Here is a 16,293-nt window from a genome sequence, read left to right on the forward strand (position 1 = left end):
CTCCATCAGGACAAGAAACAGGTCCTCAAGGAGGCGTCCAGGAGGCATCCTAAACAAATGTTCGAACCTCCTCCTCTGGCTTTTCTCGAGGAGGAGGAGCAGCCGCTCCTGCGAGTTTCTCCTTGGTGACATGTTCTTAAAGCTGAGCCGAGCCACTCCAGCCTATCTTCTTCCTTCAGTGATGGACCCAACCAAAGGTGAGAGAACATGGATCAACTGTCACTTTAGCCTCCATTCACTTGCCAACAGATCCGAGAAGGAAACCCAAAATTCCAGACCAGACGAATGATCCCTCCAACAAGTTCTTGATCTTCCCGAGGTGTCCCACTGGAAAACAAAGGCAACGAGGGGACATCCTGACCAGACGTTTGAACCACCTCCTCTCTTCTACTCTGAGCTCCTCAGCTGCAACGTAGATGGACCAGAAGGTTTCTGCATAACTGGTGCTCTTCTCGTGGCTGTTGTTGAAAGATCTTCTGGAACAAATCAGTAAACACTCCTGCTCTAAGATTTCCAAAGACACGATCGTATTTTATCTTTAAGATGATCTATTCTGAAAGATATTGTTGTGATGGTTTTTAGTGACTTTCACCTTTGAACTTGACTAATTGATCATATTCAAAGTTTGGGTTTTTTGACAGGAAGTCTCACATTAGATCAGTGTCAGGAGTCCAGGGACAGCTGCTGTGTGATGAAGTCTTTTATTGATTTAAAACAAACTGTGATCAGTATTTCAGGTAAGGGCTGCTTGTTACACAATGTCAAATAATTCCTCTGCACACACACAAGCACACACACTCACACACACACACCTCTCTGGTCAGACAACCAGCTCTCCTCATGTCATCGATTGCTGATAATGAAGTGACGGAATTGAAGCCACTTTCACAGTTTCAACGGAACACGTTCACAGAGTTTGGGGGGAACCTGAAAAACTCACCGAGGGTCATTTCAAGCATTCTGCTATAGAGGCGAGGATGTTAGAAATGATACATTATAAATATCCCTCTGTGTTCAGACCACAGCCATAAAAGTATCCAGTAAACCTGGGTGGGGATCCGGCAACGGGAATGCCTTCCCATCAGCTGATCCCGACTGAGTCCTTACGGATGATGACATAACGACAAAAGAAAAACAAGTGAACCATCACATCAGCAAGCACAGCTCCATCAGGTCTCTGTGGGGCGTTCAGAACGGGTGCTCCGACACGTAGATCGTCAGCCGTATGATGGAGCTGCCTCGGAAGTTGATGACGTTGTTGACCGTGACCATCTCCAGGTCCAGCACTACCTCCCTGGGCCCTTTGATGGGCCGCGCCAGGACCAGAGTAGCACTCACGTTGCTGGTTTGCTGTAAGATGAGCCGGGCAGAGACACAGAGAGGGGAGGAATGTGAGGAATGGAGAGCAGGAAGTGGTGAAGTCAGACAACTGGAAAACCACTCATGACTCAGAGGGGAAGATTGTTTACATGAAGGCTGACTGGAGGATAAAATCAATGAGAGGCTGTGGATGAGGTCAGATCAGGCCTCGTTTATACAGGATTATGATGTCAAGATCAATACTGCCTTTTAACCAAAAAACATCTGGATTATTTGCCAGAGAGCTGTAAAAGTCTCGGACACACGTGTGTAGCTCCATCTACAGGCTGGATCGGGTCGGTGGGGAGAGTAACAGCTGTTTTATTATCGTTCATTTGGTTGGTTTATTGTTTTATTACCGTCAAAACCCAAACGTCACCCAATAAGCAGCTGATACCAAAGGTAAATATGAGTTTCCTTCACATGTGTGGTAATAATTAAGGTTGTGGGATGACTGAAGCTTGGCTCTAACTCACAAACAGCACAAAAGGCTATGAAACATGTTTGAATAAACTCTTAATAAATCCAATCATATATGAAAACTTCCTTTTATATTTTCTCTGGTTATTTTTGTTTGATTCCATCATTTTTTTCTCATCTGAAGCAATTAAATATCAACAGAAAAAAACCTTAATTTGGTATTTGCCCATTTGAATTAGCATCTCAGCTAATTTAGTTTAAAACATCTGCATTTATGTCTAAACTTTAACATTTAGATATAACTATTTTACTCATAAGTACATAATTAAATTGTTTTTTATATTTATATTAAATTTTAAACATTTAGATTAAACTTTAAACTTTAATTATTATTGTTGATATTATCATTTGGATTTTCATTCATTGAGAACATTGTCGGTTCCAAATACAATTTAGTGAAAAGGCGACTTATTTTACTTTATGCATCAGTTTACATGTCTGCACCTTGTTTTCCGTGAGGCTTTTGCTTAAATATGTTTAAAAATAATTATCTTTACCACGGATTTCAGCAGGAAACAAAAAGTCAAACAGACTAAAACCTCTTAGAATAAAACTGATCAATTTGTTTTGCTCACAGTCACAATGTGGCATAAAACAAACAAAAAATATTAAAAATAATATTAATACTGGGGTTATAAAATGATATGATGTCATTTCTGTGCTTTTGTTGGTTGAAGCAGCAAAAGGAAACTTCAGAATGACCACACACCCCCGGCTCAGACTAAGGAACCCTAAAGAACAAATCCTGATCAACTCTACAAATATCTGTACGTGTTTAAGAAACAGCAAATCCTACAAATCTAAAAACAAAAATACTAATAATTGAGTTTTAGGGTTGTCTCTCACTCACACTTTTTACACATAAACACGAGGAGCTTAAAGTAACACTAACGTTCTTTAAATCAATGTCCCTGTGTCATTGTGAAATTCAAAAGTAAAGCTTATTTTAGAGCATCAGGCTGTTTTTTGTCTCTAATCAGACTAGTGTGATGCTTCCCCAGTACACCCAGGACTGACAGCTTACAGGGAAACTTTACCGCCATTTCCGTTCCAGCTTGCTGCTGCAATTCCCTTATATTCTTGACTTACAAAGTCCCTGTAGGTGGCGCTGTTTTCTTTGTTTTGTGATGATCACTCAGTAAGTTGTTGCTTCAAATGCATTAAACGTATTTTCTGTTTTTGAAGAACATTCACAAATTCATAGTGTTGGGGTAGGGCCAGGGCTGGGGTTGGGGTTAGGGTTAATGTGGCTCTTCTGCACAGAGGCTATGAGTTCTGTCACTCATGATGCTCACCCTCATGTGAAACTCTCGCCCATCGTTGCCCGACTGTATCTGGAAGATGTAGAAGGAGCCGGGGTAACGCGTGGTGGCCTGCATCTGGAAGATGTCTGCAGGCACAGTGCGCCCCGACGACAGGTCCATGTGTCGGTACAAAATGGTGAAGGGCCTGCTCCTGCAGTCAGGGTTCTCAGCAGAGCACATGCACTGACTGTGGTGGAAAGCAGATGAGTTACGACCACAAATTCTTTCTAAATGTGCCAATTTTGTAAATCCAGAAGCAACGCTTACTTGTCACTAACTGCGACGTAAGGAGGCTGACACTGTAAAGGGTTCAGGCATATATAACCTCCCTGGAAATTGAAACACACTTGTTGTGTTGTACAGGTGTTGTTACCAGTGTCACATTCATTGATATCTTTGAAATAAACCAAACACACAACAATAAAAGTCAGTCAGGGCAGCAGAACTACAACCAACACAGTGAAATGGGTATTTTTTGTTGCCGTGGTGATTAAACCGCATTAGACGGATGGAAATTTACCTTCACAGCTCCTCCCGTCCTCATATAGATAATATCCAGGTGGGCAGATGCAGGAGAAGGAGCCGGGAGTGTTCACACATCTGTACTGGCACAGAAACTCAGAGAAGCTGCACTCGTCCCAGTCTGAATGATACGAAATAAAAACATATTCTAAATGATCACCGACTCCTCTGGGAGCAGTGTAAACAACCGTTTACATGAATCCAACAAGAGGCAGATGCATCGCCCTTCCAGCGCTGTGCATCTTCTATTAGATCAGTGATTCTCAACCAGGGGTATGCGTACCCCAGGTGGTCCATGAATGCATTACAGGGGTTAGGCTTACAGTTGATGACATTTGCTGTGCCCTGGTAACAAAAAAAAAACAAAACAAAAAAAAAAAAAAAAAAAAAAACATCGGCCTCGGATGTGCTATGCTTAATGAATACACAAATAAAGTAACGCACAGTAATATATGGTTAATATCATCATATCTGTGCACCAATTTTATCACGCTGTGTCAGCTCCACTGCTGGTAAAAATAATATCATCATTAAGTAAACATTAATGTAAGATAATAACCATTTAAGCGTTTTAGTAATGCTTGCATCAATGTATTGATTGAAGAATGAATCATAACACAACATAAAACTTCTTGAAAGGTTTTGCATTACATTAAATGGTCTTCAATAATTTTAGAAGTATTAGTTCTGCTGCAATTCATCTGGTATGTGAGAATGTAAAAAACAGTCATTTCGAAAAATATAAACAGAAGAAAAGAATATATTGTGATACAGATGCAGACCCCCCCCCCCCTCCCCCCTGCATGTTTTCCATGTCCCTGCTTCAGCCCACCTGATTTATTTTTTGCATTGGCTTCTCATGATGACATCAAGTGCTGCAGAAACCTGTTAATCACTCACTTATACGTGGAAACTGGAAAACACCTAAAACATGTAGGACGGGGGGTGCTGAGGACCTACATGAGGGAAAACCGAGAGCTGCAGCAGCTACTGAGAGACGGCGTGAAGCTTTGCTCACACTGAATGCAGAACGGTGTTGCATAGATCAGGAGTCACCGAGTTCAATCAGAGCATTTAGACCTGCTGAGGTGCAATGCAGATCTGGATGCAGAGGTCCAGAAAGTTTCCGCATGGAGACTCTTTTTTTCCTGAACCCTGCATGAGGATTGTAAAAGTTAAAGAATTCAGTTGAGCCAGACAGGATGGGAGCATGGTTCAGCGTTAGGGAGATTTATTAATTTTTTTTTTCATTTAATAATCAGTTGTACGTTCTACTTTTGCAGAATCACCAACGCGTTTGTCGAAGGGGCACACGTGGTACGAGGAAACGGCTCAGGAGCTCCACGAGTGAAAAAAGGTTGGGAACCACTGTTTTAGATGGATCAACAGTTTGGAGTCAATATAAAGTAGAACAGATTTACACTGTAAAAAACATGATCGTTCTCACCAATGCAGCTCGTGCCATCGGCCGCCAACTCAAACCCTTCATCACAGTTGCACATAAAGGAGCCGTAGGTGTTGATGCAGCCATGGCTGCAGGGTTCTTCCTCACACTCCTCCACATCTGGATGGAAAACAGGAGTATGTGACAAACCAATTACAGGTGTGGGCATGCACATGTTTTCTTTTTATTTCTATTAAGAGGAATTAGCCTCAAAAGAGTTATAAGAGGGTTCGAGCCTGACTAAACACCCCAACCCTCTAATAGCCCATCTACAACATGGTAAAAGAACAGAATCAAGGTGCTGTGCCGGTTCTGACAAAATCTAGACCATAGCCTGGTTGAAAGGCTGTGATGGGCTCCTTGGATCCTTTAGAGAGCTGCGGAAAAACAGATTCCAACAAACTAGTATGGATTAAAGCAGCGGTGAAAGGAAGAGAGGACCAGCGTTCCTCCACAGCCATGAGAGGGATGGATAAAGTCACAAAGAAACAGCTGCACAGATTTTGGATCATGATCATGAAAAACGTTAACGCACTAATGACAACCTACCACTAGGAGGCGCACTTCAGATTAGAAACTTCCCGCCACTCACCCTGGCTCTCTTTTATAGAGGCCATAACTGCATCTGCGGCGTGTTTATGGGTTCTTGTTCACACTTCAGAGAAGATTTGTGAGTTTAAAGGTTAAAAAAATCCTCAAGTAAGGAATTTACTTGGAAGCACAAATTTACGATGATCCCAAATAACTCAACACTGCAAAAACTGAATTTTGAGAAAGTAAAAAAAGCTTTGTTTTGAGACATTTTGTCTTGTTTTTGATTCAAAAAGAAACAAATATTGTATCTGCAAAAACAGCACTGCTTGAAATACGATAAATATTCTCATATATGATTAAATGTTGTTGTGAGTAAAGCAATCTGCCAATGTCGCAAGTAAAAGTTGCTTGGCTAGAATTCTTAATACTAGCAAAAAAGAAATCTGACATTAAAATTATTTGCTAGCAAGCAACATTTACTGACCTATTGGAAATTATTTATCAAAACAAGTAATTTTGGTCATATTTAAGAATATTTGCCTCCTTTTCATTTACTGCTATTTTTTACTTTCTGGATTTTTTTTTCTTTTTTTGCAGTGTAGGTGTTTCTGTTGTTTTGGGTCTAATTTAGGTCCATGTGTGTCTTTATTCATCATTCTGTGAGCTCACGTACCCTGACAGGTCCGCTGGTCTGGGTTCAGGTTAAAGCCGGGGTTACAGGAGCATGAATAGGAGCCGGGCGTGTTGGCACACAGCTGCTGGCAGTAGCCGTAACGGCATTCGTCAATATCTGGTTGAAAGGAGGGGAAAAACATTGCTGAACATGAACTGTACTCAGTGGAGAAGAGACAGGTACCGTAAATCCTCTAATATTAGCCTGCATTCAATTAACGGTCGGGTATCATATTTTGGCTGGTGTCAGAGTCGGCGGAGGTGAATAATAGCAGTTTTTTTTATTGTGGCCGGGTGGAATGTGGTAACAAGCAAGTACGGGGGGGGGGCGGTTGTGTCATCCGTCTCACTTTTGATTTGCCAGTGATAGACCGCGAGGGTAACTTTAACCATGCGGAGATGAAGAGGAGGCGAAAATTTGATATCAAGTTCAAAGCGAACGTGCTGACTATGCTGCAGAACACTCTGGGGAGCAGTAGCAGGGGTTGTATGAACTAGTCACTAGTCGACTTCACCGCTCTATAGTGACTTGTTATGCCTGTCATCGACTAGTCGCTGTCACGTGATAATGACCGGCAAGATGCAGTCCACGGAAAAGACAGCAGCCTGCTGTCAGCAGGTGACAAGCTCCTGCGCATCGGGAGGCAACGCGCTGTGCCAGAGCGTCGGTACTGACACCCGCCGTAAAACGGACATTTAACCAAATTGTGACGTTTACCCTCTTGCAATTTAACCTTCCCCTCACCCCCATCCTAACCTTAACCAGCTTGCGCATGCAAAGCTCTGATTGTTGATGCACTCCAGACATCTGCGTCCTGAGCACGGCCACAGTAACATGATCAAATCAGGTATCGCCACCTCAAAAACTAAATTAACACGCGATCGTTCATGTCGGCTCATTTCCTTTTATGTTTTCTGTCTTTTATTCTTTTATCTGTTCCTGAAGCAAAAACTACCGTTGTTAAAAGAAATGTGTTTAACTTTGAAAATGTGGGCGCAATTTTAATTGTCAAAAACTCCAGCGAACCATTTGTTCATTTTGCTCAAATAGAAATTGAGGCCTGCCTCTAATTCTGGTCCTCCTTCCAATAAAGGCCTGGAGCTTGATGAGATTGAGTAAAATACAGGCCTGTATTAGAGGATTTACGGTAAATGGAGTTAGAGCATAGAGTCCTCTGACCCTGACACTGTCCTCCGATGAGCCAGTAACCCTCAGTGCAGGAGCAGGTGTAGCCGCCCGCCGTGTTGATGCACACCTGGGTGGGGTTACAGTGATGAGAGTTTGTCTCACACTCGTCAACATCTGCAAGCAGAGAGGAAGAGGAGACAAAAACACATTATTGAGTAAAAATCACTCATAAAGGCTGAAAATCAAGATCCTAAAGAGCAAGTCACCCCCAAACCAACTTTTTTTTGCTGATAAACTATATAAATGACTGTCTAATCATGCTGCAGACACTTGTAGTCAATAATTTGGCACTTTAGTGCATCTTAGTTAAATTTTAACTATTCTGCCTAAAACTGTTAGTTACGCCATCTTCAGGTAAAAACTCTGCACTGTATTTTAATTTAAATCTGACATTGCTATTAGCTAAGAGGTACACCACGACATTAGCTAGTGCATTATGATGTCACAATGTCGTTGTGAGCTTGAGTGTGTGTGTGACTGTTAGCGGCTCCTCCCCCTCGGTTTGCCCAGGCAACAGCATTTGTTGCATTTTTCAAACAGGAAGTGGGCGTGGAGTGAGACACTGGTAGGGGGTGACTTGCTCTTTAAGCATGCACAAATGATCAAATATGGTTTTGTAAAGGATCATGATATTTAAAAAAAAAACATCAACATCCTTTTGAATATTCATCTCATTTCTTGAATAAAACTTGTGAATGAAACCAAACTTTATTATAAGTCAAGCATTTATTGAAGGAATTAGTGGGATATAATGTGATTTACATTTCCATCAGCTCTTTCTTTTGTTATTAGAAAAATCCCCCTTTAACCTCTTTTTCCACTAATGAGAAGTTTCATTCTTTAAGGACAAACATCCACAAACTTCCCAGAGATCCTATCAGCAGAGTTCTTTTCAAACATGGCTCCAACACTTTTCACCACGCCGTGTTACAAAAACGTGTGATATTTCGCCACGGCGCCAACTCACAATGGGTTTTACACAAGATAAGCTGTATCTCACATTTCTATCTAAATTCCATTGGAGCAGCTCGGACACAATCCTAACGGCCACATTTCCTTATGAGGATATGAAATATTCAAAAACCCGCCTCTGATTGTGGTTCTCAGACTGTGAAGTCACCTATCTCCAGAAAACCAGTGAGGGAAGTGGGTGGGAATCTTTTTCTTTCCCTTTTTTGTTTGGACAGGGTGCTATGATAAGTGATAACTCGATGCCCTTTGGGAGTGGGGGGAGGGGGGGTTCGGCCAAAGGCCAAAAGCTACACAGCCTCAGCACCTGCATGCAGTTAGGGCCGAGTCTCTGAGAGTCCTTCATCTGTACAACATATGTAACAGTGAGCTCCAACACACAGCAGCTTCAGACCACCACCTTATATAGGCTGTTTCAGGAGCTGATCTGGGGTCAGTGCCGAGCTTCCCCTGGATACTAAATACATCGATCATGAAAAACACTCAAGCTGATCATGGTTCACGTCTCTGATGAGGAAATACATTTTCAGACAAGGTGTCATTTAGAGCTTCTCTTCTGAGTTTTAAAAGTAAGGGTCAACATTTTTCCTGAGCTACAGAGGAGTGTGTAATCTTTTAAGTGACACAGATGAACACACACACACACACGTGCACACACATACACAATCAAACTTTACTTACCTGACAAGCAAGTGTGACTAAGCTATTTAAATGCTAAATCTCGTTAACATGCCCACAATGCCAAATTACAATTACTTTGGAGGGGGATGATTTTTTAAACTATTTTAGTGTCAAAATTTATGAAACTGTCTTATTTAAAGTAGTTTTAGAAAACTAAGATCAAAAGGCCTTTACACATGGCTGATTCTTTAGTGGGGCTGCGCAGTGGCGCAGTGGTTAGAGCTGTTGCCTTGCAGCAAGAAGGTCCTGGGTTCGCTTCCCAGCCTGGGATCTTTCTGCATGGAGTTTGCATGTTCTCCCTGTGCATGCGTGGGTTCTCTCCAGGTACTCCGGCTTCCTCCCACAGTCCAAAAACATGACTGTTAGGTTAATTGGTCTGTCTAAATTGTCCCTAGGTGTGTGTGTGTGTGTGTGTGTGTGTGTGTGTGTGTGTGTGTGTGTGTGTGTGTGTGTGTGTGTGTGTGTGTGTGTATGATTGTTAAAGTTAAAGTCCCATTAGTTGTCACACACACTGATGTGTGTGTGAAATTTGTTCTTCGCTTTAGACCCATCCCCTGGGGGAGCGGTGAGCTGCAGACACAGCCGCGCTCGGGAACCATTTGGTGGTTTAACCCCCCAATCCAACCCCTTAATGCTGAGTGTCAAGCAGGGAGGCATTGGGTCCCATTTTTTCAAAGTCTTTGGTATGACCCGACCAGGAATCGAACCCCTGATCTCCCAGTCTCAGGGCGGACACTCCACTACTAGGCCCCTGAGCTGTTGTTTGTCCTGTGTGTCTCTATGTTGCCCTGTGATGGACTGGCTCTCTGTCCAAGGTGTTCCCCACCTGATTGCCCGTTGACCGCTGGAGATAGGCAGCCCCCACCCCCCCCCCCCCCACCCCCCACCCCCACCCCCGCAACCCCGCGTGGACAAGCGGATTCAGAAAATGGATGGATGGTTCTTTAGTGCTTGAGCTCCAGCATCACTGGGTTAAGCCTGATTTATACTTCTCCATCGGCGTGGCTGCGGGTGCATAGAAGCAAGGCCTTTGCAGCAGGTCTAAAGAGGTCTACAAAGGCAGGCCAACTTTTTACTTGTCCATTGAAAGCCTGTGAATGGTCAAGCCTCCACTTCCTTTAAATGTAAGAGTTGATTAAACTTTCTGATCCTGTTTGACATGTGCCATGTATTTGGGATGCCAAAGCCGTTTCAAACGATCGCCATTCCTGAGCTGAAGTCATCTTTGTAGGTTTTTTTTTCTGTCTCAGCTCTGATACTAAGCCTGCCCAGCGTCTCTCTACAAACATAGAGTGCTGTGATTGGCCCAACCTAAAGCTGCTCAGGTCAATGGTGGACCTGCTGAGGCTACAATGAAGCATCGCTAGACCAACCTGCAGAGAAACCCCTTCTCTGAACTGCTGTTCAACTCCATTACCTTGTCAAACTGATTAAATCTGTGAAGCCAGCAGGTTCTCCTGAGGAACCCCTACCACATAATTTGGTGCGTGATCCTCTGTCCTGGATCCAGCCATTTTGAACATTGTGAACACCAGTCTTTCCACTGGTGTGTATCTTATGGCCTTCAAAAACACGATTGTGCAGCCAATTTTGAAGAAATCTGGTCTAGATCCTTCGAACTTTGAAAACTTGCGCCCAATTTCAAAGGTTCCTTTGTGTCAAAGGTTCTGGAGAAGAATGTTTACTCACAGATTATATCCCACATGGAGACAAATTCACTGTCGGACATGTTTTAATCAGCTTTCAGACCCCACCACGGTACTGAGTCTGCTCTGATTCCTGTGCTGAATGATATTCTGACTGCATCAGATTCCAGGTATTGCTGCAACAACTAGATCTTTCATCAGCTTTTGACACATTTGACCACCAAATCTGGTTGGACCACCTAGAATCCTGGGTTGGTCTTTCAGGTACCATACTAGACTGGTTCCGCTCAAATATGGAAAACAGATCTTTCTGCATGCAGATGGGTGACGGTACTTCTTCAATCGAGATGGGGGTGCCGCAGGGTTCCGTCCAGGGACCCCTTCTATTTACCGTCTACCTTTGCCCTTTGGGAAAGATTTCAGCCATCATATCTACGTTGATGGCCGTCAGATCATCCTGGCAATGAATGGACAAAACTCGGACATACAAATCGTGGACCGCCTCGCTGATGTGAAGGGGTGGCTGGCTGCAAACTTCCTTCATCTAAATGAGTCAAAGACTGAGTGGATTCTCTTCGACCCCAGAAACCTCTCTCGCACGTTGTCTGTCCCAAGTCTTCAGAGTTTTAACCTCAAACAGTGTGTCACCAGGCTTGGAGTGAAACTGGATGCTGGAATTTCAACGGTTTCTCAGATAAATGCGGTTGTAAAATCATGTTTCTTTCAACTGCACAGGTTAACACGCCTGAAGTCTATTCTGAAACGGTCCCATTTAGAATTTGTAATCCACGCCTTTATCACTTTTCACTTAGACTATGCAAATTCACTCATCATCACCCCTGTTTCAGCCTTGAACTGGCTGCAGATGGTACAAAACGCTGCTGCAAGGTTCTTAAACACAAACAGATGTAGCCAAATCACCCCTGTGCTGGATAATCTACATTGGTTACCCGTGACCTTTAGAGTGTGTTTCAAGATCCTGCTCTTTGTATTCAAAGCACTGAGCAGACTTGCACCACCCTACCTGTGTGACCTGCTCACGCTCTATGTGCCGGTGTGCTCGCTGAGGTCAGCTGATCGCCTATTGCTTTGCAATCCAAAAATGAACCATAAAGCTAAGGGGAGTGAGCCTTTGGGCATGCTGCTCCCATCCATTGGAATGCACTACCCATTACAATCAGACAGCATCGTTCTTTGCTGTCTTTAAGTCACGTTTTAAGACCCACTTTTATGATTTGCTTTTGGACACTGACTCCTTTTAATGTTTGTTTAAATTTTTAACCCTCCCACTGTCTTTATGGGTGACCCCGCGAGGAAAGTTGACCACTAAGCAGGATTGATGGTTTATCCCTTGAGGTCCACGTGGCAGGAGTGAGGTGGTGCTCACTCCTCACCCCTGCCACATGGGCCCAAGCGACAAACCATCAACCCTGCTCAATGGTCTACTTTCCTCGCGAGGTCACACCCATTAGGACATTGGGAGGGTTAACAGTTGTTTTTTTTAAATCTCTATTTATTGATAGTCTATTTTCATGATTTAGCAAAATCCTATCTGAATGAAATACAGTATACGTAACTAAAAATCAGCTCAAACAGGGATAATACTGTGACTGTGTGTAGTTGAAAAAAACATGTTGAGAAAAGCATGAAGGCATACCAGAGACCTAATCAGTTCCATTGTTCCCCCACAGACGGGTACCATTAGAGGAACCCAGGCAGTGCTGTGGCACTAGCCAAAAACAATGCCATGTTTGTAACAGGTTCAAACAGGAAGTCACAGTCTGTGGAAGTTCTGACCCGCAGCATCCTCAGTCAGCAACACATTACATCACTCTACACACAACCTCCAGGAGTGCGTGGACACGTAATACGTGGCCCCCACAGAGAAATGCCTGTTCCCCAGCCCGGGTCTGGGTCCAGGTTTGGTTGAACATGACCTCATTTTGGGCCCCCTGGTGGAGTCGTTTACCCAAACAAGGTTGTGAGCCGATGCCCTGAAAAGCTTCTCCCCTACAGAGAGAAACAGTCCATATTTGTGCAAGAGCTAAACTCCAAAGCTCTCTTCAGAAGGAGAAACAATCTTCGCTCTATACATTCATCTTCTGACTGCAGCCTCATGGCTGATTTAACATAAATGAGGGAAAACAGCTCCAAATGAACTCATTATTATGCACCCAACCCAGAGTAGGATTTCTGACGGCTGGTTTGGAAAATTCTGCATTTTATGAAAACAGAAGGTTTTACCCGTGAGGAGCTGAATGACTGTTTAGGCTGAGTGACAAGAGGCAGGACTCTGCACTGCAAACATAAAAACACCTGCTCCGGTGATCTAGAGGTCTGACAAGTTTACCCAGAGTCCTGAATGTGGGAAAATAACCAATTTCCCTGATGTCAGTGCCCCGTTTTATTTCAGCATCTAATAAACAGCAGGAGGTGGCAGATGTTCGAACAATCTAAAAAAAAAACCTTAACACAAAAGATTTTGTATTACACAAAATTATAGACTATTAAATTAACGAGCATAAATATCACCTGCAGCAGATGTGGCGCTAGTGCAGAGGTCAAACCTGGCAGGATATAAAATTAAATTATAGATATTTCTGCCAAAATAACAATGTGATGTGAAATTCACCTCAGCACAAAAATGTTTGTACTTCAACTCAACTCAGTATTTATAAAGCACCTCACAGGCAGCGTGCCACCAAGGGGCTGCACAACAAAAGAATAAAACATAAAAGCAACAGACACAATTTAAAACCAATAAGTTAAACGTACAACAACATGTAAAACATCAACAATAGCTACTTGGATGTTTTCAGATGGCGGCAGCTTAAAGGTTCAGCTGAGTTCTGAGACTAGCTGTTAGCACATCAATCTTGTTGGAAGAAAACTGAAAGAGGTTGTTCAGAAAACTACAGCAGGTAAGATGATGTTTATGAAATAAAATCGAAAGAAAACATCTTTGAAATGGCAGAAAGAACTAAAATCAACGAGCATGCCTTCTACATTGGAAACTTCCTTTTAAAACAAAACTGTTTAGCTGTACTTGTGAGGAAGACATGATCCATTCTATAAAATAAAATAAATTAACTTCCAAATTAACAAATGAAACTTATTAAAAGCTCAGGATCTGTTGATTTAAACCAGCTGTAAACAGCCCGGTTTCCATCCCAGCCTTTAATTTAATGTTAAGATGCAGTCTAACTAAAACAATCCCAGCAATAATTGTTCTGCAACAAGTGGAAAAATGATCCAAAATCAGATAAATGTCCATCTGATTGTTGAACTAGTTTTAACTTAATTGACTGCTGTGTTGGTGATCTGCTATTGAATTTCTTTTCATGATTCTGATAAATTATGTCATCATAACTCAGGAACAAAACCTGCAATGGCTCTGCTCGCATCTGCCATCACCTTGTTTTAGTGCCAAATCTTTGGACCAAATGTTAGAAAAGCAGCTATTAAGGCAGTTCCTCCTCCACAAAGGTGAGATGCGTGCTCTCAGGTGTTCCCGGCAGTCTGACTCACCGTTACAGGTGCCATCCGCTGCAGGAGCATATCCCAGGGTGCACAGCAAGGGGCTGCTCACTCTGGGGTAGCTGGGCTCCACGGATCTCGGACGACCCGGTAGGAAGACGTCTGCAGTGCGATCCGGGTCCGCGTCTGGGTAGCTTAGCTCGGGCAGGGCCGGGCTGTTGGGCCTGAAGGGCCTGTCATACAGCCCAGCCGGGATGCAGCGGTAACCCCCGATCTGGTTGATGCACTGCATGTCCCCTTGGCAAGCTTGTGGAAGGATACCGCATTCATTCACATCTGGAAGGCAGAGAAGAGCGATGAGGGCATTCCTGCAGCCAGAACATCTGGGGAACAGCGCGCTAAAAGGTCTTCTGGTTATCTTCAGATCGGACTCACCTGCGCACGCTCTTAACCTGCCGTCATATGCAAACCCGTGTGTGCAGCTCTAAGGAGAAACAGGGTTAGGGTTAAGGAGAAACGATCAGGTCAGTGAGTCACGACCAGGTGGAGAACCAGGTGTTGGCTTACCTGCCCGAGTCCAGACTGGATGTAGAGCAGAATAAATACCAGAGCAGCCAGCATCCTGCAAAGAGGGAAGTTCAAGTTGTCTAAACTTCTCTCAGGGACTCGAATTCAGCATCATGTATTCATTCAAACCCAAAAAAACAAAACGAGTCCGGATCCATTACGCAGAAACTTCCACCTGGATCAAAGACCTGAAGCAGGATACTGACCTCACGGGGAGACGGGACCCGAGGAGATGCATTTCTGGAAGCGGGCTTTAGCGGTCTCCCCCTGAAAGACTAAGATGTCCTAACTCAGCAGGGCTGCAGTCCCTCCAGCAGCTACGCGCCCCGACGCCACAGCCGACACCAGCGCCTCACTCACGGCTGAGATCGAGCTCAAGCTGCGGCTCACGGACCAGATGGGCCTTCGCAGAAACATGGACCGTCCCGTTTCTGCCCAGATCCGTCGGCTGTTCCGATTATTTAGCAATGCAAATTGACGGGCCCCCTCCGAGCGCGTCACCCCCCAACAGCTGGATTCAATCAGGAGATCCAGCCCCCTCCAGTCTGAGCGCGCGGCCCCACAGCGGCGCACTCGCTCCGACAAGCGGCCACTGCTGGGCCTGTCTGGGTCCACCAACCACGCACACCCAACGGGGATGGAGGGATCCTGTGTAGGTGTTTATAGAGGATTAAAAAACCAAGTCAAAGCGCTCATAAACGAGGGGTCACCATGGTAACCTTTATTTAAAGACTAAACCAATCATCCATCAAATTCAAATGTTCCACTTCAAAGTTTCACATCTAAAAAAATCTTTCCAGTCAGGATTTACAGTTTTTACATTTCATCAGTTCACCTGGACAGGTCCTGTAACATTCCTCCTGAAGCTTGATTGATGCCTGCACAAAAATGTGCAGCAGCAGTCCCACACAGACCTGCTCGGATCAGGAAAAACCTCTTGGATTTCTACTTGTTTACATTTTGTAAATATAAATCTTTATAGCAACCATTTACAGACCTGATCAGACCACTCATTTGCAAAAAATACAGGCACTTAACTTCTATAGCGTCCTATAGTTGCCTATAAATAAAAACAAAACAACCCATTTACATCATCTATATATAAATAACTATAATAGTGTTGGACTTTAACGTGAGAGCGGCCTGAACCCTCCGATCAACCACAGTCTGCAGCTATAATTATACTCATTGCATATCTCAGTCTGCTTGTCTGGAAAAGAAGACATTTTTGAGAAAACCCAACAGATCTTTATGGTTTCAACAGATGTACTGAACTACATAAATCTCAGCTGTTGCCAGAGGTTTTAGGCCTGGTTCAGACTAAACTCACTGAAACGTTGAAAACAAGAAGAAAAATTAAAGGAGGAGGAACAAAACTAATTTTTGATGGCTGAAAACACAATGTTTCCTCTCATACACAGAGGTGATGATCAGACTCAGAGTTTATAA

General features: G+C 43.6%; 1 protein-coding gene across 1 annotated transcript; it reads right to left on the reverse strand.

Moving 5' to 3' along the window:
• Nucleotides 1-685: 685 nt before the first annotated feature.
• fbln5 (fibulin 5) lies at nucleotides 686-15,275 on the reverse strand. The gene is made up of 11 exons (XM_070546880.1): nucleotides 15,051-15,275; nucleotides 14,845-14,899; nucleotides 14,713-14,761; nucleotides 14,329-14,613; nucleotides 7,496-7,618; nucleotides 6,317-6,433; nucleotides 5,113-5,229; nucleotides 3,664-3,786; nucleotides 3,411-3,537; nucleotides 3,135-3,330; nucleotides 686-1,350 (listed from the first exon to the last, which is right to left on the reverse strand). The coding sequence occupies exons 1-11, from the start codon at nucleotides 15,080-15,082 to the stop codon at nucleotides 1,189-1,191; spliced, it is 1,386 nt and encodes a 461-aa protein (XP_070402981.1). The 5' UTR covers nucleotides 15,083-15,275; the 3' UTR covers nucleotides 686-1,188.
• Nucleotides 15,276-16,293: the final 1,018 nt, after the last annotated feature.

The sequence above is a fragment of the Nothobranchius furzeri genome, chromosome 18 (assembly GCF_043380555.1).
Source record: "Nothobranchius furzeri strain GRZ-AD chromosome 18, NfurGRZ-RIMD1, whole genome shotgun sequence".
NCBI classification, from domain to species: Eukaryota; Metazoa; Chordata; class Actinopteri; order Cyprinodontiformes; family Nothobranchiidae; genus Nothobranchius; species Nothobranchius furzeri.

Bases quoted from the DNA above. Each gene is read 5' to 3' on its own strand.
- fbln5 (XM_070546880.1), bottom strand. From the start codon at position 15,082: ATGCATCTCCTCGGGTCCCGTCTCCCCGTGAG. The intron at 7,619-14,328 runs GTGAGTCAGACT...CTCTGCTTGCAG, and splicing joins AGCGGATGGCACCTGTAACG to ATGTTGACGAGTGTGAGACA. The intron at 6,434-7,495 runs GTCAGAGGACTC...CCTTTCAACCAG, and splicing joins CATCGGAGGACAGTGTCAGG to ATATTGACGAATGCCGTTAC.